The sequence below is a fragment of the Vipera ursinii genome (genome assembly GCF_947247035.1).
Source record: "Vipera ursinii genome assembly, chromosome: Z".
In the NCBI taxonomy this organism is placed as follows: domain Eukaryota; kingdom Metazoa; phylum Chordata; class Lepidosauria; order Squamata; family Viperidae; genus Vipera; species Vipera ursinii.
Window position 1 is genome coordinate 125,206,231 of NC_139517.1, and position 25,271 is coordinate 125,231,501.

Genomic DNA, 25,271 nt, shown 5'->3' on the forward strand with positions numbered 1-25,271 from the left:
CAGCATATTGCCCTCAACAATCTTTGCCCTCATTTAGATTCAGATAGAGGATGGATGGATGGATATAGATAGATGATTGATAGATGATAGATAGATAGGTAGATAGATAGATAGATAGATAGATAGATAGATAGATAGATAGATAGATAGATGGATGATAGATAGATAGATAGATAGATAGATAGATAGATAGATAGATAGATAGAAATAAAGAAAGAAATATCATTTAGACATATATCACTTCATAGTGCTTTACAGCCCTCTCTAAGGGTTTACAGCAGGGGTGTCAAAGTCGATTTCATTGAGGGCCGTATCAGCATTGTGGTTGCCCTTGGGGTGGCAGGTGGGCTGACTAGGTGGGCGTGGCTGGCCCAATGTCACTTGCGTGGGGGGGGGGGTGCCTGTGGGGGGCCGGGCAGATGGCAGATTGGACCGAATTAGGAGCTGGGACCTGGTCCACCGGAGGAGCCTCATCATCCTTCTCAGGCCACATGGGGGTCTCGGAGAGAGGCATGGGCTGCCCGGGGCCCTGGGCAGTGGGGAGGTGGGTACTTGGCCCGGCCCTCAAGCTCCTGGGGCTCTAAGAGCCTGTGACCCAGTCTGGCACTGCTTCCTGGGGGGGAGCTGGCCACGCATGGGGCAGCTCTGGGGCTGGGATTGGGCAGAGTAGGGAGGGAAGTCCCAGCTGCTTCTGGGGACTGGGGGGCTCCCTACCCTTCCCATTTTCCAGGGCCATCGTGGGTGTGACAGCAAGTGGGAGGCTCATCCCACATGTGCACTGGAGCTGGAGGCCAAAGTTGGATGGTGAGGGCCGAGCAGGCAGGGGCCGTGGTCTGGCAGTGACAGTGACTGGCTGGGCTTCCTTGCCGTGGCCCCCACCATCTGTCTTTACTTGCCTATGCCTGCTGAGGCTGGGTGAAGTGGGCACTTGTCAGCCGCCCAGCACGTCTGGCAGGCTGGATTGTGTGCCTTCCCCCTGCACCTTTGCCTCCACCTGTTGCTTGGAGGGCTGGCCCAGCGGCCGTGGCACTCAGACCCACCTACTCTATGTGGGCTGCAGGATCCCAGAGTGTGCAGGCTGATGTACTGTGGCCGAGGGCCTGGTGGGCTGTGGCTGCTGCTGGGCGCCACCGGCCCTTGCATGCACCCCACTTCCTGTGCATGAACCCGGGGGGGGGCACCCGGCTGAGCTGGGGTAGGCCTGTGCCAGGGTGGTGGTGGGCGGCCTATCGCCATCTGTGGGGTAGCCCTGCGGGCCAGATTTGGGCCCATTGTGGGCCAGATTGGGCCCGCAGGCCTTGAGTTTAACATGTCTGGTTTACAGAGCCAGCGTAATGCCCTCAACAATCTTTGCCCTCATTTAGATTCAGATAGTGCAGACATGTCAAAGACAAGGCCCAGGGGCCAGATCCGGCCCGCAAAGTGGTTTCATGTGGCCCACGAAGCCATCCTGGAAACAGTGAGGGAACGGCCCCCGCTGCCTTGGCCCTGGCCCAGAGACCCTCCTCCCGCCAGAGACCCTCAGATCTGTCCCACTCCTGCCCAGGCCCCCATAGGCACCCTTGATGCAAACGATGTAGAGCTGGCCACACCCACCCAGTAGGCCATACGCACTCTAGCCACGCCCACCCAGTAGGCCACGCCCACCCAGGCCACACCCACCCGGCCCCCTGAGGGCAACCGCAATGCTGATGCGGCCCTCAATGAAATTGAGTTTGACACCCCTGAGATAGTGGGTGGGTGGGTGGGTGGATGGATGGATGGATGGATGGATGGATGGATGGATGGATAGATAGATAGATAGATAGATAGATAGATAGATAGATAGATAGATAGAGCATTTAGACATATATCACTTCATAGTGCTTTACAGTCCAGTTTACAGTCACCATGTCACCCCCAGCAATTGGGGTCCTCATTTAGATTCATTCAGATACACACATACATAGTGATTTACAATGAATTATTCCATTTACAAGCATTGCAGTATTCACAGAGTCATGTGATCAAAATGGCTTGTATTTTCAACAATTGCAGAATCCCAGGTTCACGTGATCACCTTTTGCGACCTTCCCAGTCAGCTTCCATCAAAGGCAAAATTTCGATTCACTTAATGATCATGTAATTTTTTTTAATCTCATTTATATCCCACCATTCTCCGAAGACTCAGGGAGGCTTATTCTATGTATATGCCTGCTTATTAGGGCTTTCGGGCCCCCCCCCCAGCGGCATTATTACAAAGTCAGCTTAATTGCCCCCAACAATCTGGGTCCTCATTTTACCTACCTCGGAAGGATGGAAGGCTGAGTCAACCTGGAGCCTGGTGGGATGTGAACCTGCAATAATTGCAGGCAGCTGGTGTTACTTACGGAGGCATTAGCCCACTGCTCCACCAAGGCTTCTTGCCGCAGTAATTGCAGTAATTTGTTTAACTGTGGCAAAAAAAGGTAAAATTGGATGCATAGTTTTATAATTTGCAGACATTCACTCTGTTTTCGCCTTCAAATATCAATTACCATGTCTGTCCGTAAGTCGAGAACTACCTGCACCTCAGATAAATGTACTCTTCCATCCCCTAGAAATTTCAATCTTTTTTTCCCCCTGAAAACTTCGCTTGTTCTGATATTAATATTTTACCTACTTTGCCTCTAGGTTGCCAAAAAAAGGTCTTTTTGAATTAAGCAATAGGAGAAGTTAGTGTCATTTAACATTCATTCCCCTCTCATCTGTTCCCTGTATAGGGAGATCAGAAGGAACAGGGAAAGGTTGATGTGACGAGTGACTTTATTCTGTCTTTATTCCAAGGTTCTCAAGATTTCATGTAGAATGTCAGCCCTTTCTTTGAAGGAGGATTGAGAAAACGACTGATCTTCTGTTTCTGCTAAGAGATAAAAAAAAATGTTAATCTTTCTCTAGCTTGGTCATTTAACTGTACATTAACATTTTTACGCAATTAAATTTTTGCTAGGTTTGCTTGAAAAAAAGCTAGATACATTTGGTATTAATTTACAGCTGGCCATTCCATAGGTAGATCATTTCTCAGCCTATATTGATGATTAAAACCTTGAGCTCTGATTCCTTCATAGATCAAGGGTTGGGTTGCACTCCCTGAATCTTCCCCCCCCCCCAGTACATTGGTTGGAACAGGAGCGTAACAGGAAATACTACAGACTCTGTACATGCATTACATTCCTTTCCTGCTCTGAGAGAGGTCCAACTAACAAAGCTTTCTTTGGGGGGAAAAAGAGCGGCTGCATTAAGTTCAGCAGCAGATGCAACACAGAATCCAAACATCCTTTTCTGCTGAAGAAGAGAATTCGCCCTGCTCTGTTTAACAATAAACACACACACACACACACACACACACACACAAGAAAGAAGCCAAACTCTGTGGCAGGTAGGTATCAACTTTATTTAGTGAGATCCCCCTCCATCCCACCGCCCCTCCTCCCAGATGCTTGCTGTGAAGAGATCTCCACAATGACACACTTGTTAGTAAGCAATAAGGGACATTGTGTACCCAGAGTATTTAAGAATTAAAGTGAAGAAGGATCGGACAGAATGTGCGTAATTTTCAACACCTAACAAATTTAGAATCTCTCAGTTTTCCTACTTGCATGGGTTCCTAGGTGACATTCAATTCAGGGCAGCAGTTTTCCTTAAATCGTGAGCATTCATGACTTAGCTCTTCCGTGAATATTCAGTATTTTAACAGCTCTTCCTCCTGCCTCTTTGAAGTCCAAAGTTTGGAAAGTACAGGGCACAGAATCAAGTATGAAAAGTTTTTATAGACCTATTAGGAATATTAAACAGGAGATAAAGCCACTGATCCATCATCTCTGGTTTTCTGTACCACACTGGGCAGCGGTGTAGAGATGAGGGGGCTTTGATGTCCATTTTCATCCTTTACCTAGACAATGTTTTTCACACCTCAGATTTAATGATTGTTGAAATCATGAATTCTCATCTCTGAGTTAAATATTTCCTGGAGTAAGCAGAGGGCATAGAACAGAGAATCAGAGGGCTGGAACAGACCTCAGAGGTCATCTAGTCTAACCCCCTGCTCAAGGCCATACTGTCAAATGTTTGTCCAGTCTATTCTTGAAAACCTCCAGCAATGGAGCACCCACAAGTCCAGGGGGCAGGCCATTATTTTTTCCCCACTGTCAATAAATTTGTCCCCTCTTCAATGTGACAGCCTCTCAAGTATGGGAAGACAGCTATCGTGCCCCCTCTAATGCTTTATTTACATATATGTGTGTGTATATATGTATGTATGTATATTGATTGTAGAAGGGACACGGTGCCTCAGTGGGTTAGGACGCTGAGCTTGTCGATCAGAAGGTCGGCAGTTTGGTGGGTCGAATCCCGAGTGCCGCGTAACAGAGTGAGTGCCTGTTACTCGTCCCAGCTTCTGCCAACCTAGCAGTTAGAAAGCATGTAAAAATGGAAGTAGAAAAATAGGGACCACTCCGGTGGGAAGGTAACAGTGTTTCGTGCGCCTTTGGCATCTAGTCATGCCGGCCACATGACCACGGAGACGTCCTCGGACAAGCTGGCTCTTCGGCTTTGAAACGGAGATGAACACCGGCCCCTAGAGTTGGAAACGACTAGCACGCTTGTGCGGGGGAACCTTTACCTTTATATATTGTAGTGACTAGAATGGACACAGTATTCCAAGTGTTGTCCCATTAGTGTGATATAAAGCAGTATTATCACTTCTTGTGATATTGATTCTGTACCTCTGTAAATGCATCCCAGGACTTCATTGGTTTTTTTTGCAGCTGCAGCACACGGCTGGCTCATAGCTAAGTGGTGATCCACTAGGTAGGACATCTAGTTCCCTCTCATGATTACTATAGTTGAGTCACGTACCGCCTCTTTCGTACTTCGCCTTTGGTTTTTCCTGCCCTAAGTGCAAGATTTTACTTTTCTCAACACTGAACTGCATCTTGGATAGGGCCCAATGCTCATGTCTGTCAGGATCCTTTTGAATCTTGAGTCTATCTTCCAAAGTGTTAGCAATTCACCCCAGCTTGGTGTCATCTGCTAATTCGCTTCGTCTAGATCAGACATGTCAAACACAAGGCCCGGGGGCCATATCCAGCCCGCGAAGTGGTTTCATGCGGCCCGCAAAGCCATCCTGGAAACAGCGAGGGAATGGCCCCCACTGCCTTGGCCCTGGCCCAGAGACCCTCAGATCTGTCCCACTCCTGCCCAGTCCCCCATAGGCACCCTCGATGCGAACGATGTAGAGCTGGCCACGCCCACCCAGTAGGCCATACGCACTCTAGCCACGCCCACCCAGTAGGCCACGCCCAGCCTGGCCACGCCCACCCGGCCCCCTGAGGGCAACCGCAATGCTGATGCGGCCCTCAGTGAAATTGAGTTTGACACCCCTGGTCTAGATAATTTATGACAGAAACTTGAGGTATCCCACTGCATGCTTCCCTACATGTAGATGTAGTTCCATTGAGGACTACAAGTTGAGTGCGGTTGATCAGCCAGTTACAAGTCCATTTGCTGGTGGTGCTGTCTGTCTATTACAATTACTTCAATTACCCCTTTTTTCTCAGAGAAAGTAAGACTTGGAAAAGTCTTTGCCTCAATATTTCTTAATGGGGAACAGAGAGATATTGAATTCAGTAACCTTTTCTATCGCTGCTTGTCTGCTTTTGTTAGCCTTGGAAATATATTACATAAACTGTGAGCTGACTGGGAAAAGAAATTGTGAGCAGATGGAATCATACCAGGCCTACATATATAAATTGGATGTTAAAGAGGTGAAAAGGATTATTTTGCTAAGGGAATTGAAGGAAATACCAATGTTTCACAGAGGGAAATAAGGTTTGGTTCCTGTGTTTTAATTAAAATGGAAGGTTTATGTCAGTCTAAAGGAAAACCACTTGTTCAGTCATACTGAAAGTAAAGCTAAACATGGGATTTTTGAAGTGCTACTTCATTGCCTGTACATTCTTTGGGGTGCTCAGTTAACCCAAAGTAAGATCTTTTGATAAAGCAGCTTTAACATTAAATCCAGAGAAGCAAATTTAACATTTTTAAGACCTGCAACCATTCGTGCTTCATTCTTTAATTCATAAGGCAGCAGTGTCCTTAATATTGCCTTTATTCTTTAGCTGTTTGATACAAAAAGGGTGGTGTGTTTAATTTCAGACATTGACATCATCAAATAAATTTAACATCTCAGGTTTCTCAGACTGAGCCAAAGCATCCAGTTTATATTGAGAAATTAGAACATGCTTGAGTTGTTTATATTGCGGCTGTTGTGAATTAGCATGACAACATTCCATTTAAAGTCAAGAAAAGTCTTTAAAATAGTCATTACACAGTAATTGACTTAAAGTACATATTCCAGATTCCACTCACAGCTTCCAACAGAACATTTGGCCCCCTATTTTTAAGGTAGAACTTTTCCATAAAATTAAAATATTCATGAGACTCAACATAAAATTCCAATTTATGACTAACAGCTAAAATATGTTTGACTGTAAATTGGGGAATCATATACCCCTTTTATTATATATCAACCCTAGCAATTGTTGTAATAATGGAATACAGAAAAACTCTGAAAGAGCTCTCAACAGTTAATATTCTATAGATAATCCTTACTTCGCGATCGCAGTTGGGAATAGCAGTTCTGTTGCTAAGTACCACAGTTAGTAAGTGGAAAATCACATTACTACAATGGATTTATGACATCACTTTCCATTTGGTTGTTAAGCAAATCACTGGTTGTTAAGTGAAACATCACATGACTATTATTTGCAATTCAACCTATGTGTTGTCCATCAACTCTGCTTGTTACATAAGCCAGTTGGGAAACATGCAAATAGAGATAATGTGTATGGTTGTAAATTTGAGAATTGCCTGCAATTTTTTTTAACAGTACGTCTTCATAACATCTAACAATGCAGCCAGGAAGCAAAGATTCAGTGTATTCATTCCACATAGATGTAGTTCATAAGCCCAACATTATTTTTTTAATCTAGTAAATTAAAAATATCACCTTCCATACATAACCTTCCTGTAAATAGTGTTCCAGGATCATGTGATCATTTTTGTGACCTTCTGACAAGCAGGAAGTCATATTCATTTAACAACCATGTTACTAACTTAACAATTGCAGTGATTCACTTAACAACCGTGGCAAGTTGATAAAACTTAACAACTGTCTTGATTGGCAATGGAAATTTGAGGCTCAACTGTGGTTGTAGTTCCACGACTACCTGTATCTGAACTCAAGAGTAGATCGGAAAATCCCTAGATTAGATCCTCTCTGATTTAGACTAACTGAAACAACCTTTGTTTTACAGATAGTCCTCGGGTTATGACCATAATGGAGCCCATCAATCCTGGTCGGAACTCGTGATAGTCGTAAAATGTGTTGGATCACATGACCAAGCTGATTTTATGACCTGTTTTGTGCCTGTTGTTAAGCAAATCTATGTTCCTTAAGCAAACTCAGTGGTTTGCTAAGGGGACAGTTTTGTTAGAAACCAAAAGTAAATGTGGCAAAACCATTGTAAACATGGTCATTACCGGACATTGCAAGTGAGCGTAAATAAAAGTTGGTTGCTGAGCGCCCAAAATACAGTCACATGACTGCAAGAGTGCCCAACTGTTAGAACTTTGAACCTGGGTCTTCAGTATGGGTAGTCCTCAACTTATGACCACAATTTTCTGTTGCTAAGTGAGATATTCGTTAAGTGGGGTTTTGCCCCATTTTATGATTTTTCTTGCCACAGTTATTAAGTGAACTGCTGCAGTTGTCAAGTAACACGGTTGTTAAGTGAATCTGGCTTCCCCATTGACTTTGCTTGTTAGAAGTTTGCAAAAGTGAATCATGTGACCCCGGGACACTGCAAACGTCATAAATATGAGTCAGTTGCCAAGCGTCTGAATTTTTTTCACGTGACCATGGGGATTCTGCAAAGTTGTGTGAGAAACAGTCATAAGTCACATTTTTCAGTGCTGTTGTAACTTCAGTCACTAAATGAACTGTTACATTCCATTGGAATTTCGAATGGTCTCCAATGGTCATAAATAAAGGACTTATTTCTTTCAACATTTCAAGGCTGAAATTGACCAGGCTTCTAGAGGTACCATAATTTATTTCACTGAAGTTGTTGAAATTCACTGTAGAATTGCTTCTACTGACGATCCACCATATTTCTAGTGAAACCAATATTGTCAGGTATGATAGGTAGGCTATGAAGCGCACACTGGTTGTGACACCAAGCCAAAAACAGTTTGGTCTAGTGGTTAAGGCAACAGGCTGGAAAGCAAGAGACCACGAGTTCAAGTCCTGCTTTAGCTATGAAAGCCAGCTGGGTGACTTTAGGCCAATCCCTCTCTCTCAACCCAACCCATCTCACAGGGTGGTTGTTGTGGGGAAAATAGGAGGAGGAAGATGTGTGCGTGTGTGTTGGATACGTTTGCCACCTTATTTATAAAAATAAAGGCAGGATAGTATCTGCTGCCCACTTTTCTTTCTAATTGCTTTCCTGTGCAGCAGGCTGAGAGCAAAAGGATGGTTCTCATTAGAGTCTGAACTTCTTATTCTTGGAGCACTTGTGAAATTAGCTCTACATGAGCCCTACATGAAATTAGGTCAAGCTTGTTTCCCCATGGGATTGCGTGTGTGGCTCACCTATGATTTTATCACATTGTCTTTTCCTTGTCGGCTTAGAGGAATGCCTTAACAGTGGAACACCAACCTGTATCCCCCCCCCACCCCAGGACAGAAATTCTGCATTGTCTCTCACACATCGTTCTATGACACTATAAATTTGAGTAATTTAAACGATTCTTTTCTGCTTCTCTACTTAAAAACGGCAACAATAATAGAAGGAATATTTTTAAACCATCTGTTCTAACGCAAAGAAGAGTGAAAAGTATCTAGGTCAGCCGTTTGCAAGAACCATAGGAAAAGGAAAGGGTTTCAAACCTTGCTTGAAAACTAAATCGAGGTAACGTTAGACCAGCTTGAGAGAGGTATTAATGCTGCAATAGACTATGGTCGAACACTAACTCGGTTTAGCTTTCGAGCAAGCTTTGAAACCCTCTTCCCTGTTGATTTTGCAAAATGGCTGCTTGCCATGCTGTGGCCCAGTGGCTTCTTTGCGTGCCGTGGCTGTGGAGCTGCAAGACATGAGGCACAGGATAGCACGAAGACCTTCACAATGTGAAGCCCAGCCCTAGCTCAGCAGCACAGCACAAAGCCACAGACACCACAATCCAGTCCCGGCCACAGTCGCCTAAGTTGCCAAGTTTGAAGACCCTTGGGCTAGGGAGTGCAGGGCGGTCAAAAGTTATCAATGAGGGAAGAGAAAGATGAGTGGGGCAGATAAAATGCCCCTTTGCATTTATAGGTGGGGACAGGCTGCTAAGGGCCTGAATTTTGATTACATGACCATAGGGGCACTGCAGTGCCCTTAACTTTGGGAAGTTAGCCTAAGTCTATTCACTGCCACTGTATCTTTGAATAGCTTCTGAATAAATGGCCATAAGTCAAAGACTGCCTGTAGTTAAGCCTTAGTGCAGGGCTATCCAGCCTTGGCAATTTTAAGACTTGTGGACTGGCTGGGGAATTCTGGGAGTTGAAGTCCACAGGTCTTAAAAGTTGCCAAGGTTGGTCATTGCTGCATTAGTGAATGAGACCTTTGTGTGTTAGCCTCAGCCAACCTATTAAGACTATACTTGTCATCATTTTCCACAATAAAAATATGTCTGCTGGTGATGGTAACTATAATCCCTCTCTTTTGAAGGCTGCCTTAGATTATCCATATTCTCACTCACTTTGATATGAACTGCAATGTTGCAGTCTTGAAGTTGTATTAATTGAAACAGGACAACTGAATAGTGTTTGCCTTTACAAGTTATCAGACTTCTTACAAAGTTGCAGTTTCAAGGGGAAAAAATACAATAGGTAATTGTTTCCCATGAGTCAGTTTAATAAATCTGCATTTTTTTTGTCTTAAGAAGAAAAACTTTGTTTTTCCCCAGGCATATTTCCACAAGTAATAAGAGCAAGGAAATAAAAGGGTAGGAAAAGTACATTAACTGTTAGATTAGTAATTTAGTTCATCACGTTACTTGCCACTATTTCTATACAGTGACATCCGACCATGTTTGAGTCCCAAATTTCTGTTGCTAAGTAACAGTTGTTAAGTGACTTTTGCCCCATTTTATGACCTTTGCCACAACTATAAAGTGACTCACAACAATTGTTAAGTTAGTAATATGGTTCTTAAGTGAATCTGGCTTCCCCATTGACTTGGTTCGCTTAGACCAGACATGTCAAACACAAGGCCCGGGGGCCGGATCCGGCCCGCGAAACCATCCTGGAAACAGGGAGGGAACGGCCCCCACTGCCTTGGCCCTGGCCCAGAGACCCTCCTTCTGCCAGAGACCCCCAGATCTGTCCCACTCCTGCCCAGGCCCCCATAGGCACCCTTGATGCGAACCATGTAGAGCTGGCCATGCCCACCCAGTAGGCCATACGCACTCTAGCCACGCCCACCCGGCCCCTTGAGGGCAACCGCAATGCTGGTGCGGCCCTCAATGAAATTGAGTTTGACACCCCTGGCTTAGAAGGTCACAAAAGGTGATTACGTGAATCCAGGACAAGGCAATCTTCATAAATATGAGTTAGTTCCCAAGCATCTGAATTTTGATCACATGTCCATGAGGATGCTGCAGTGGTCGTAAGTGTGAAAAACGGTCATAGGTTGTGGTGGTGCAGTAGTTAGAATGCAGTATTGCAGGCTGACTCTGCCCACTGCCTGGTGTTCAATCCTGAACAACTCAGCCTTCCGTCCTTCCAAGGTCAGTAAAATGAGGACCCAGATTGTTGGGGGGCAATGTGCTGACTCTGTAAACTGTGTAGAGAGAGCTGTGAAGCACTGTGAAGTGTTATATAAGGCTAAGTGCTATTGCTGTGTCACTTTTCCCAGTGCCGTTGTAACTTCAAATGGTCACTTAATGAATAGTTGTAATTTGAGGATACCCTGTAGTTGGCAATTCGTAGAATAGGAGAGAATGAGTTATTTTAAATCATACCAGTAAAGCCAACAACAATTGGTGTGTTTAGGTGAAAGACAAATCCTTGGCTGACATTGTGAGAGAATCTTAAAACATTTAACTAGTGAAGAAATACTCAATACTTCTGCTAAATGATAACAAAAGTCCTGACATGGAATTTAGCTTGATGTTCACATGAGTTCTTATATTTTTCCTAGGAATTATTCAGTCCAAGACTTACAGAAGTCTGCATTATTCTTATCTTATTGAAGCAAAAGAAAACATTCCTTATTTTACAATCACAATTCAATAGCTTGGACTCCCAAGATATTGTTTTACAGTGAAATCTATTCTCTTTCTGCAGTGCAAAATGAGCTTCTTTTGAAACAGAGTAAACTACATAAGCTTTACTTCTTTGCAAGTTTTAACATTGAAATATTTGTAGTTAATGCCTTCCTTTATTAGAAAAGCTGTGCAGGTGGTGTATAAAAGAAAAAGGTGAATAAAAAAACACTTCAATTTGTCTCCTAATCTTCTGATTTATCAGGTTTCTTTTGTCACTTATTGATTCTTCATTTTGAACTAAAACATAGGCTGAAACTTATTTTTGCAGCCTCTTGGTGGAAGTTTACAGTTGAAAAAAGTCTGAAGAAACCAAGAGAATTAAAATGCTTCAGTTCAGAAATGGTGGAAAATATGCTTTATGCAAGATAATGATGTTCAGCATTTTCAAATTTAAAAGTACTTAAAAATAGTGTTTTTCAGGAACACTACAGGTAGTCCTAGAGGACCTAGACTTACGACCACAATTGAGCCAAGAATTTATGTCGCTAAGTGAGAAATTTGTTAAGTGAATTTTTCCTCATTTTATGACTTTTCTTGCCACAGTTGTTAAATGAGTCACTGCAGTTGTTAAATTAGTAGCACGGTTGTTAAGAGAGTCTGGCTTTCTCCATTGTCTTTGCTTGTCAGAAGGTTGCAAAGGATGATCACGTGACCCTGGGACACTGCAGCCGTCATAAGTGTGAGTCAGTTGTCAAGCATCCAGATGCTGCCACAGTCACAAATGCGAAAAACGGTCCTAAGTCACTTTTTTCAATGCCGTTGTAACTTCGAATGGTCACCAAATGAACTGTTGTAAGTCGAGGACTTCTTGTATTGCTCAGCCAGCCACAAAAACCTAGATCTGGATCACACAATCTCGGAATTTGTAGTGAAACGCAGGATGAGGCTAAGCAGGCTTGTAGATGTGAAGAAAGTATAACTTCCATTTTCGTGTGTGATCCAGATTATTCAGTGGCTCACTTTAAAAGTGAGAAATAAAGATTAAATCCCCAAAAGCGGCAACAAAAAAACCGCCTTCATTTGAAATCAGTGGATCCTTTGGATGTCAGGATTATTATCCTGGCCAGCAGCAAAATGGTTTGCAAAATAATGATCTCACTTCCAGCCCTGCAGGATGCTCTGAATTGGGGAGTCAGCTGTAATGCTGCAAATGGTGGTCAATCAATCAGTATAGAGCCAGAAGGGACCTTGGAGGTCTTCTAGTCCAGCTCCCTGCTCAAGCAGAAGTGGTTGTGTAGCCTCTTCTTAAAAACCTCCAGTGTTGGAGCATCCACAACTTCTGGAGGGAAGCCGTTCCACTGGTTAATTGTGCTCACCGTTAGGAAGTTTCTCCTTAATTCCAGGTTGCTTCTCTCCTTGATGAGTTTCCATCCATTGTTTTGTGTCCTGCCTTCCCGTGCTTTGGAGAATAAGTTGACCAAAGCAGTATACTGGGATGCAGTATTCCAGATGTGGTCTTTACTAAGGTTTTATAAAGCGGTACTAATACTTCATGTGATTTTTATTCTGTGCCTCTGTTTATACAACCAAGGATTGTATTAGCTTTTTGGGCTACTACCACACAATGCTGGCTCATGTTTAAGTGGTCTCCCAGTGGCGGTGGAAATGCCTCCTTCACATGCTTTTCAGATTAATTTACAGAAATCATTTCCCGTAGGAAACTGGGGCAGAGAATGCATATATTTGAAGAATCTCAGCTCATATTCCTTTCTTTTAGGATCACAGGACTAATTCCAACTATTATTTAGATTCCTACTGCAATATATTAGCCACTTTTCATTGTCCTGAAAAGACCTTTTGATCACACATTTCTGACAAACCTTAAAATGTGTTTGCTAGCAAATTTGTTTTTTTTTTAACAGCTACCTTTCGTGTTTATGACTACTGCTTTGCCAAAGGCCTTGTCCAAATGGATCTAAATAAAACAGAGTTATATTGTTTGTTGTAGGAATAGATGGTCCTTATTTCTGTGGACATACCTGATGAACCCTTCATACCTTAGTGTAAAATATGGTTGTGATGTTTGTAGTTATTTGCCACATTAAAAACAGTATGGCTTAACAAATTCCATTACATGTATATCTCTGGCATTTCATTTCATTCGAACGCTGCATGTTCTCTGGAAATACTCAACATCATAAACTGGAATTAATTTACTTGCTTACAGATAAAAACATCAAATTTACAGAAGATCTGTTTTCAGACTAAAACACACAGGTAGTTCTTCACTTACGATGTAATGGAGCCTGCTTATTAGGGTTATAAGTCATGATGTTGGCCAGTAAAGCTGGTCACCCACAATGACCAGGTTTCATTAGCTTTTTTTGCTACAGTTGTTAAGAGAATCAAAAATATTTATATTTAGCAAAAATATAAACCACAATCACGTGACCTTAAAGACACTGCAAACGACCAGTTGTTGAGTACTTAAACGGGCCAGTTGTTGAGTACTTAAAATGTGGTCAGGTAACTGTGGATGGGTGTGAAACCATGTTGGAACTTTGAAACTGGATCATAAATACTTTGGGGGGGGCGGGCTATTAGGACTTTGAATGGTCATTAAGTAACCAGTCATAAGTCAAGGACTACTTGTATAGTAATTTGCTAGAAATATTGGAAGGGTGTCAAGTCAGTGCTATAACATTAGAGGTAGCTATCTGTGGTCTGTGTGAAACAACGCATTTTTTTTTAAAAAAAAAAGTCCAGAAATCATTTACAACACCATGTTTTATCTCTTTACAGTGTCCCAATGTAATCTCAGTTTGAAAAAGCAGAGGAGCAGAAGCATCTTTAGCACTTTATTCTGCTGCTTTCGTGACTACAATGTTGAGCCTGCATCCCACAACAGCCCCAGTGTCCTTCCTCCATTGGTGGAAGAAAATGGCGGGCTTCAAAAGGTAAGTTAGTTTTTTTAATAGGGTGAGTTTTGCGGGGAAGGTAGAGCCTTATATGAGTCAACCCACAATTATAAATTGTCGCCTGGTTCACATCAGATAAAGTACTGAATGTATTGGGAGTCATTGAGAACAAGGCTTAATTCTTTTTCTCTTTGTGGCCGTAAGTAGCTGGATCGGAAAAAATGGCCAAAGCCTCCTTTAAAGAGTTGGTATAGTGTATCCTTTTCTGAAAGCACTTTCCCAGGATCTAGTTATGTAAGACAGCACCCAATCCCTCACCTCTTTATTGGGTAGGTTGTTGACAAGGTGGTAGAACTTCAGTAACATTTCTTGCAGCCGAGTTTTAAGCTTGGCATGGAATGAAAATGCCATTTTTACAGTGTACCGGGGTGATGATGGGTGGAGGGTCTGCTCTATGGATGCCTCTTTATATGGTCCATAATTCCATCATTCCTGCTCTTTAACACCTCCATGAAACCTCTGAGAGAAACCATCTGGTTTTCTGGCTACTCCAGTTCTGACTCTGGTTATGATAGCAATTTCCCTGAAGGATCAAATGCACAGCCTGATAAAAAAAATTTGGATTGACAGCTATGCTGTATTTGCCATAGATGCCGCAGCTAGGGTGTGTATATGCTACCTATATAACTATGGAGATTCTCAGTCATCCAGGTCAGGGTTGTCCCAAAGGTGCTTTTTCAAAAGGCAACTGGACTTAACTGAAGGGTGGAGGATGGAAGTGGCCCTCAGTGACTCTCAGAAGGAGTGCCAACGACCAGATGACGCCAAGGAATATAAATCCTTTCACCCTCCACCTTTCAGCCAGACTGAAGGAGCTTCTTGGATGAGAAACGAAATGTCTTCAAGGAAAGACAACAAAGTCCAGTTGCCTTTTGAGGGGGGGGGAAGCACATTTGGGTGTGCTAGTATGGTCCTGTCTGTAGCAGGAAGTTCTAACTCCCTCCTTCCTCACTACTACTGTAGGTTAGACTACTGTAGTGTAGGGTCTGTTCTTGAAAATTTCCATGCATAATTTAAAACGCTGGGTTTAACTTTTAAAGCTCTGTGCACTTCCCAGGTTCTTTCTGGATTGATTTCTCCAAGTAGAACTGACCCATATTTCATGCTTATCTCTCACGAAGATGCTTAGAGTTCCCCATAGAATATATCAGTGTCCCCCTGCAAAAAAAAATAAAAAAATAACCCATATCTTTTGTCATGTACATCATCCTGTGGAACAGCATACACCCAGAAACCTAGCTGCTACCTCTGCTAGCCTCCTTCCAGAAGATGACTTAAGAGAATTTCTCTGAAGGAATTTGAGTTACAATATAATTTGCTGCCATGTACATTAATATTGGCATCGTGGTTATCATTTTATTATCCTGCTGAGATTGCTTTAATAATTTTAAGTTGAAACTGATTTTATTGTATTCTTGGTTTTTATTTCCATTGTAAACTACCAAGAGTTAAATTGATTCAGTGGTACGTGTAATGAATACATTTTTACTCTGTCTGTATCTGGCTATTGGAAGTAGGCAGCCATCACTTCACTTTGAAATAGGTCATCGGTTTTCCTTGAATTCAGTAATATATTATTGTATTAATGTATTAAAATCATGCAAGTCAAATCAGTTGATGTGAAATACAGTGGTTGGCTGCAGTGGATGTGCTCTTAAATATGACTATAACTGGATCCAACCAAGTCTTATTTAAGTTACCCTACGATAAGATGGGCGGACAATAAATTTGATAGATAAATAAATAAATAAAATAAAAATTTAAGCTTAGTTACTGAACCTAAGGAAGGCTTAAAGATTAATTGCTAATTATAATAATAATTTATTGATAAATATTGGTCTGGTACTGATGTCATGCTGTATAAGCAGCAGACCAAAACTTATTGGCAGGGCAAAAACACTACATCAAGGCTGTAAAAAATGGTTGGCACTCCTTTTTTTGCAATATCTATTGAAAATATCAAAATTTCTAGTAACGGTTTTGCAGTTCCTTGATAATGTCTGCTGACACCGTATTTACTTCTCTTAATTTAACCAATTTCTTAAATTCCTCTTTTTTTAAGTTTTAGTTGGAAAGCTTTTATGTATTAAATCTGACATGTCTGTTTATTTTATGTTCTACTGTTTTGAAATATTACACTCTTACGAACTTATTTTTTCCTCCCCCCCGTTTTTCCCTCAGGGTGACCAGATGCAGGTCATTCCCATTCCAAGTGTATGTATTTTTTTTAATCCTTTTTATGTTCCGTTTCTTTTAATGTTCTTGATTTGGGATCAGATAGTTTGCATTTGTGTGTGTGGGGGGGCATGCTGACAAGATCTTATAAATGTGGAACTACAACTGGACACCTCACAAAACCGTAGCTTAGTAAGCACAACTCACAGGAAGCATGAATTCCGCTATTCCAGTTTATTGATTCACTTTCACAAGCTGGCAATACTTGGATGCACGGTAGGTTTTTGTGCAACAACCATTGTTTATCATGTGTTCAGCAACCAAAGGGTAACGTGCAGTGTCCTACTTTGCTTTCTTTTTTTCTTTTAAACATTGGAGCATCTTTAAAAAGTTACCATTCAGAGTTTTCATTTCCACTCATTCCTATCATTTTTAATCCTTTATGTCAGTGTTTCTCCACCTTGGCCATTTTAAGATGTGGGGACTTCATCTCCCAGAATTCCCCAGCCAGAACTTCCAATTGGGGCGGGAGGAGGGGAACAGTGGAGTGATAATAACAGTAAGAATCCTAGAAGGGACCTTATTGGTGGATGTTACCTTGATGTTGGAAGAATAGTTGGTACCGCCATGTTTGTAGGACATGCTTAACTGGACATCGCTAACTTAGTCCCATTCAAAGTGAGGTCAGTTATGTCACAAACCACATGTTTGAAACCATCTTTATATTTTATTTTTGCCATTGTAGTTGTTAGGTCTCGTGCTGTTTTTGTGGTATTTGTGTTGTTTTTAAATGTTTAAAACAATTCCCAGGGAATTGAGCAGCATATAAATTTACTTTTACAGACACACACACACACACACACACACACACACACAGACACACACACACACACGCACGCAGATAGCATTTTGCAAAAACAATTTGGTTTAGATTCCTCATCAAAGGTTTGCAGAAATGAAAGTATTGTAGCTCATTGCATCATCCAGGTTTTGAACGCTCACAGACAGAGATTAGGGGGTTAACTTTGCTACAGATAAAATACAGGCAGTCCTCAACTTATAACAGCTTGTTTAGTGATCATTCAAAGTTACAGTGGCACTGAAAAATATGACTATTTTTTACAGTGACCTTTGCAGCATCCCCATGATCATGTGATCAAAATTCAGATGCTTGTCAACTGGATCATATTTATGACGGTCGCAGTGTCCCGGGGTCACGTGATCCCCTTTTGCGACTTTCTGACAAGCAAAGTCAGCGGGGAAGCCAGATTCACTTAACAACTGTTTTACCAACTTATCAACTGCAGCAGTTCACTTAACAGCTGTGGCAAGAAAGGTCGTAAAGCGGGGCAAAACTCACTTAACAAATGTCTCCCTTAACAATAGAAATTTTGGTTTCAATTGTGGTTGTAATTCGAGGAGTACCTGTGCATAATTATAATAAGGGGAATATGCAGTCCGCATCTATGTTTATTGAGGAGATACTTTTTCATTAGATTTACCTCAGGATCTCAAGGTGGCCTACAAAATGCAGCGTCTTTTTTTTTCCCAGCACAACAACCTTGCAAAGTAGGTTGGGCTGAGAGAGAAAGAGAGGGTAGCCCATAATCAAACAGTGGCTTCTGGGGCTGGGGTGGATTAGAATTTGGATCAGCCCAGGCTCTTAATCATTACGCCATATACCAGCTCTCTTGTTTTTTAACCTGCATATCATTTTAATTCCATGAGAAAAATACGTCTAATGCAGCAATTTAAATCATGGATTTCATTCCCTGCCCTGAAATAGTCACTCCAGAGAAGAAAGGGCAACACCTCTCATTAATGACCAAGACCGTGAGAAAGCATTTGCCAAGGGATGGTTAAGAAAGTGATCTAGTAGATCAATCTTATCAGAATAGAACTGGGAGGGATCTTGGAGGTCTTCTAGTCCTACCCCTTGCTCAGGCAGGAGACCCTATACAATTTGAGACAACTGGTTGTCCCATTCTTTAAAAAAAAAACATCTAGTGATGCCCACAACTTCTGGAGGCAAATTGTTCCACTGATTAATTGTTCTCACTGTCAGGAAATTTCTCCTTAGTTCTAGATTATTCTCTCTTTGATTAAGTTTCCATCCGTTGTTTCTTCTCTTGCCTTCTGGTGCTTTGGAAAATAAGTTGACTCCCCCTCTTCTTTGTGGCAGCCCCTCAAATTCTGGAAGACTGCTATCACGTCATCCCTAGTCCTTTCCCCCCCCCTCTAAACTAGCCATATCCAGTTCCTGCAAACTTTTTTTTCTCTAGACTGGCCAAACCCAAACCCTGCAACCTTTCTTCCTGTGTTTTAGTCTCCAGGCCTTTAATCCTTTTCGTTGCTCTTCTCTGCTCTTTTGCTGAAGACTCAACATTTGTTTTTGTGACGTGATGACCAGAACTGGATGCAGGATTCCAAGTGTGGTTTTACTAAGGTTTTATAAAGCAATACTAGTATTTCAAGTGGTTTTGATTCTATGCTTCTGCTTATACATCTCATTTGACGAAATGATTTCATTTCTGTGTTCCTGTTTTTGTATACTCTCTTTAAAGGTCAAAGGGTTTTTACAGGACAAAGAAGCCTGTTATATATCCAGCAGTGTTTAGGGACTGACAATGATGAGACACCAAAACAGGAATAAAAATATTGCTTGGAGAAATCTGCGGTACCAGTTTATTGCTGGCTGTTGCCCAAGACCACTAATAACAAAATAACAGAGTTGGGAGGGATCTTGAAGGTCTTCTAGTCCAACCCAATGCTCAGGCAGAAAACCTTATACCATTTCAGATAAATGGTTGTCCAGTCTTAAAAGCCTCCGGTGTTGGAGCACCCACACCTTCTGGAGGCAACTCATTCCAGTTGTTCTAATGTCAAGAAATTTCTCTGCTTCTCTCCTTGATTAGTTTCCATCAGCTGCTTCTTCTCCTGTTTTGGAAAATAGCTTGACTCCCTCTTCTCTGTTGGCTGCCCCTCAGATACTGGAAGACTGCTTTCATGTCACCCCTAGTCCTTCTCTTCATTAAACTAGACAGACCCAGTTCCAGCAACCGTTCTTTATATGTTTTAGCCCCCTCATCATCTTTGTTGCTCTTTTCTGCACTCTTTCTAGAGTCCCAACATTTTTTATATCATGGTGACCAAACCTGGATGTGGTATTCCAGGTGTGGTCTTACCAAGGACTTATAGAATGCTATTGACAGTTCAGGTGATTTCGAGTCTATCTTTCAAGGTTGACTCAGCCTTCCATCCTTCCGAGGTAGGTAAAATGAGGACCCAGATTGTTGGAGGCAATTAAGCTGACTTTGTAATAATGCCGCTTGGGGTGTGTGTGAAAGCCCTAATAAGCAGGCATATCCATAGAATGAAGGCTACTGCTGAAGCTTGTAAGCCGCCCTGAGTCTTCGGAGAAGGGCGGGATATAAATGGAATTAAAATAAAATTAATAAATAAATCTCTCTGTTAATACAGCCCAGGACTATAGATCCTATAATAGACCCTATAGATTCTGTAATTACAGTTAATCCTCAAATTATGGCTATAGTAGAGCTTGACCATCACGGTCATAACTTGGGATGGTAGTAAAACAGGTTGGGTTATGATTTTATGACCATTTTTTGTGGTAGTTAGGCAAATCAGCGGCTCTAAATGAACCAACGGTTTTTCTTGGGTGACGTTTTGCTGAAAATCAGAAATAAATGCTGGGTTTTTTTAACAAAATTGTCATAAAACGTGGTTATGTGACTGCAGGAAGCTGCAAGTAGCCATGAGTGCTTTCACATGACCGTGGGGGCAACTGTCAGAACTTTGAATCTGGGTCATAAGTACCCCCCAAGGTAGGTCATAAGTACCCCCCAAGGTAGGTCACATCCAGCTAGACTGGATGTGAAAAACAAAACAAAATTGTCACAATCTAATGATATTGGTGTCCTTGTTAAAATCAGACATGGCCATTTTTTAAACAATAATTTGATGAGATTCTGTATGTTACTAGTCCCCAGTGGTGCTGCCTTGCCCAGCTACAAGGTGTTTAATTCTTAAAACTCAGGTGATACTTAAGAGTTCCATAAAGTGGTATTATTTCTCACACACACACACTTTATGGCTAATATTCCCGGCCTATATGATTCCAATTTAAGGGAATTGCAAATGTGTGGGCATAGTATGATTCTGAATATCTCTCTTGATGTATTTATAAGGCTCTCCGTTCCATTTCCCGCACACTCAGGCACTTAAAATATTTTCTTTCTGGGAATTTGGTGGGTTCAATATCCTGAACTATCTGGATTTAATAATATTGCTTCATTTGAGCCAGAAGGATTCTTAAAAAAACAAGAATTAAGGATTTTCTCAGTCCAGTCTTAAAATAGGGAAGGGGGAAGCCAGGGCATAAATTATTAAAGTAAAATTCTTGTTGTTTTGTTTTGTGTTCTATGTATTTTGTTCTTTTTTTTTTCCTTGGGACATACGTTATGTTGAACAGAATACACAGGTAGTCCTCAACTTACAACAGTTCATTTAGTGACTGTTCGAAGTTTACAACAGCACTAAAAAAAACCTGACTTATAACCATTTTTCATACTTACGTAGCATCTCCATGATCACAAGATTTACATTCGGATGCTTGACAACTGATTTACATTTTTGACAGTTGCTGTGTTCCCGGAGTCATATTTTTGAGACCTGGTAAGCAAAGTCAATGAAGAAGTCAGATTCACTTAACAACCTTGTTACTAATTTAACAACTGCAGTGATTCGCTTAACAAACGTGGCAAAAAAAAGATCATAAAATGGGGCAAAAGTCGCTTAACAAATTTCTCATTTAACAACATAAATTTTGGGGTCAGTTGTGGTCATAAGTTGAGAACTACCTGCACATGAGGGGCTGCTACGTTTTTGTGTTTTTCTGACATTCAACATTTTCTTAACCATTCATCATTTTGATCTTACGTTGGGGGGAAAATTGTGACAATTGTCCGATTTGGACCTTATTTTTTGCCTCCCACTGAATTTATTAACCAAGCCGCTTGAGTCTAAACCTGCTTGGATCTCTGTAAAATTATTTTTTTGTGATTGGCCATAACCAGGTGGAATTTTGTCAGTTACTGATAATGCTCTCTCAGATGATTCCTGGGATCGCCAATTCAGTCACAGTTGTTAAATGAATCACTGCAGTTTGTTAAGTTAATAATATGGTTATTAAGTGAATCAGGTTTGCCCATTAACTTTGTTTGTCAGAAGGTTGCAAAAGGGGATTATGTGACCTGCAACAGTCACAAATACGAGTCAGTTGCCAAGCATCCAAATTTTGATCACGTGACCATGGGGATGCTGCAACAGCCGTAAGTATAAAAAACTTTTTTTCCAGTCCCATTTTTCATTGCTGTTGCAATTTCGAACAGTCACTAAATGAATTGTGAATCGAGGACTAGCTATGCCATTGAAATCCTTTACAGTCCATACAAAAGAAATGTGGTTCCAGGTATTTGTTTAACAAGCCATAAATAATTTAATTATGACTATATTGGTTTTCACCAATTGTTATGTTTAGCATGGACATTCCTAACATCTTGGAGGTGTTCCTTTTTTTCTCTCTGTTTAGCCACCAGCTAAATACCTCTTGCCAGAAATGACAATATCTGATTACGGGAAGAAATGTGTGGTCATTGATCTTGATGAAACATTAGTGCATAGCTCCTTTAAGGTACGTATGCTGTTCCATATTTCTTGTAACTTTTTGATAAATACATGAAAGAACACAGGAATATCTTCTTATTAAATGTCCTTTCTAGATCCTAAAATGTCTTTGCTGTCATGGTAACCTCATTCATGAATGACCATGATATGTAGTGGTTTATAGCCATATATATCCCTAAGACCGCCTCAAAACATGTTGCTTTCCGTTAATCAAATGAAACAAATGTTAAGAATCTAGGCAATAGGTATGCTTGCGGTAATTCCCAAGGAGTAGTAACAGCGTTTGTTATGTGGGAAATTTGGATGTAGTACTTCACTCTCTATAAAATATTACAAGTATTTATTTCCTTATTTCCTGAAACATTTAATTCCTGCCAGTTACAATTCTTATTGAAATAATACTTTTCTTGAACTAATTTCTTTGCAATAGTGTAATGTAATGTATGAATCTGATCAACCAACGGTTGAGACAGAGTTTAAATAAGTAAGAAAATAAATTTATTATATGGAATTAATTTAACTACAAATAGTTCTTGCTTATCAACAGTAATTGGGATCAGGAATTCTGTCACTAAGTGAGGTGATCGTAAAGTGCAACAGTTTTGCTAGGCAAATCCAACATGGTTTATATCATCACAATCACTTAATTGCCATGACATTTGCAACTTCCTTCCCCATTGATTTTGCTTGTCAGAAGCTGGCAATGAAGGTCGTAAATGGCAGTCACATGACCACACGACATAGCATTGTCATAATTGCACACCAGTTGCTAAGCATCTGAATTGTGATCATGTGACCTTGGGAACTATGACGGCCACAACTGTGAGGACTGGCTGCCCTCATAGAGAAGAGAAGAGCAACAAAGATGATTAGGGGACTGGAGGCTAAAATTATAAAGAAAGGCTGCCGGCATTGGGTATGTCCAGTTTAATGAAAAGAAGGGCCAGGGGTGACATGACAACAGTCTTCCAATTTTTGAGGGGCTGCTACAAAGAAGGGGGGGGTCAACCTCTTCTCCAAACCACTTGAAGACAGGACAAGAAGCAAAGGATGAAAGCTAATTTATTTTATTTTTATTTTATTTTAATTCCATTTATATCCCGCCCTTCTCCGAAGACTCAGGGCGGCTTACAAGCTTAGCAGTAGCCTTCATTCTATGTATATGCCTGCTTGTTAGGGCTTTCACACACACACACCAAGCGGCATTATTACAAAGTCAGCTTAATTGCCCCCAACAATCTGGGTCCTCATTTTACCCACCTCGGAAGGATGGAAGGCTGAGTCAACCTTGAGCCTGGTGGGACTCGAACCTGCACTGATTGCAGGCAGCTGGTGTTACTTAAGGAGGCATTAGCCCACTGCTCCACCAAGGCTCCATCAAGGAGAGAAGCAACCTAGATATAAAGAGAAACTTCCTGAGTGATAAAAATTAATCAATGGAACGGCTTGCCTCCAGAAGTTGTGGGTCACTGGAAGCTTTCAAGAAGAGATTGGACTTGTCTCAAATTGTGACTTGCCACTTGTCTCAAATTGTGTAGGGTCTCCTGCGTGAGCAGGGAGTTGGACTAGGTCTGTAAGCTCCCTTTCAATGCTGATATTCTATTATGTTAAGTCCCCCCTCCTTCAATGCTGTTACGACATTGAATGATTTCTAAATAAATGGATGTCAGACAAGGAGTATACCTGTATGGCAGGATAATAAGTTGCCAAGATGCAAATCCTATCAAGTTGTATATCATGGCTTATAAGGAGGTGAAAAACAGTATGCCCCCACCCTTTAAATTTTCTGAATGTTTGCAAGTCTTTGGTAATATCGTCACAGCTTCATGTATGTCCTACTGATACATAATGGGAATCTGCATTTACAGTAGATTAATCAAATGCCAGATGAAACAAAGTCATCTAACCTGTAATGTTCCAGTGTGAAAAAGGAATTGCTCCTCAATTCAGTTAAAGACATTACAGGTAATCCTCAGTTTATGACCACAATGGAGCCCCAGATTTCTGTTGCTAAGTGAGACATTCGTTAAGTGAGTTTTGCCCTGTTTTACGGCCTTTCTTGCCACAGTTTTTAGTGAACCACTGCGGTTGTTAAAGTTAGTAACACGGCTGTTAAGTGAATCAGGCTTCCCCGTTGACTTTGCTTGTCAAGAGGTTACAAAAGGGAATCACATGACCCCGAGACTGAGGATTACATGATCCAGGCTGGCTGAGGAATTCTGGGAGTTGTAGTCCACAAGTCTTAAAGTTGCCAAGTTTGCTTTTAGACTTTATTAAAGATGCAGTCTTGAAAGAATGACGGCCTTCTGCAAATCACCTCAGGAACACAGCAGAAAACCAGAGAAGACTCACAACAAACAGAACCAGGACAATATTTGGCCTCTCTTCAGATGCTTCAGGTTCATAGCTTCTCCATCAGAAAAGCCCTGGGGTACCATTCAGCTTGGTCTTTGCTGATGACAGGTGAAAGATGTCAATATTCTGAATCACCAAGAGATCCTCTGCTTCTTAGTGGTTGAATCCAAAGCCTCTTTGAGCTCTGAAGACTTCATGTGTATCCAGATCAGGGGTCTTCAAACTTGGCAACTTCAAGACTTGTGGACTTCAACTCCCAGAATTCCTCAGCCGGCTGGCTGAGGAATTCTGGGAATTGAAGTCCACAAGTCTTAAAGTTGCCAAGTTTGAAGACCCTTGATCCAGATAGTCCTCGACTTTACGCAGTTCATTTAGCAACCGTTCAGAGTTACAAAGGCACTCAAAAAATTGGCCTAGGACCGCTTTTCACAGTTACAACCTTTGCAGCTCCATGTGATCAAAATTCAGATGCTTGGCGAATTAGTTCATTCTTGTGACTGTTGCGGTGTCCCAGGGTCACGTGATCCCCTTTTGCGACCTTTGGACATGCAAAGTTAATGGGGAAGCCATGTTGCTAACTTATCAGCTGCAGTGATTTGCTTAACTGGGGCAAGAAATGGGGCAAAAAGCAAAAATGTTTCACTTAACAACAGAAATTTTGGACTCAACTGTGGTTGTAAATCAAGGACTACCTGTAATATGATCTTCTAGGAGGCCTCAAGCCTGATC

The 25,271-nt window shown here is 41.6% G+C and overlaps 1 protein-coding gene and 1 long non-coding RNA gene across 4 annotated transcripts in view; both read left to right on the plus strand.

Annotated features, from left to right (window-relative positions):
• The window catches only part of LOC310648912, a 468,719-nt gene that overhangs the window by 426,450 nt on the left and 16,998 nt on the right, over nt 1–25,271 (plus strand). The gene's annotated exons all lie outside the window — the stretch shown is intronic.
• CTDSPL (CTD small phosphatase like) overlaps nt 1–25,271 on the plus strand; it is an 80,653-nt gene that overhangs the window by 41,892 nt on the left and 13,490 nt on the right. For all 3 annotated transcript variants that reach the window (XR_014494173.1, XM_083377023.1, XM_083377022.1), the window contains exons 2-4: nt 14,131–14,285; nt 16,488–16,520; nt 22,093–22,194. Coding sequence is in view for 2 of the 3 variants with exons in the window: in XM_083377023.1 (XP_083233149.1) it covers nt 14,131–14,285; nt 16,488–16,520; nt 22,093–22,194 (290 nt within the window). In the remaining variant the exon portion in view is untranslated. The remainder of the gene's footprint in view (nt 1–14,130; nt 14,286–16,487; nt 16,521–22,092; nt 22,195–25,271) is intronic.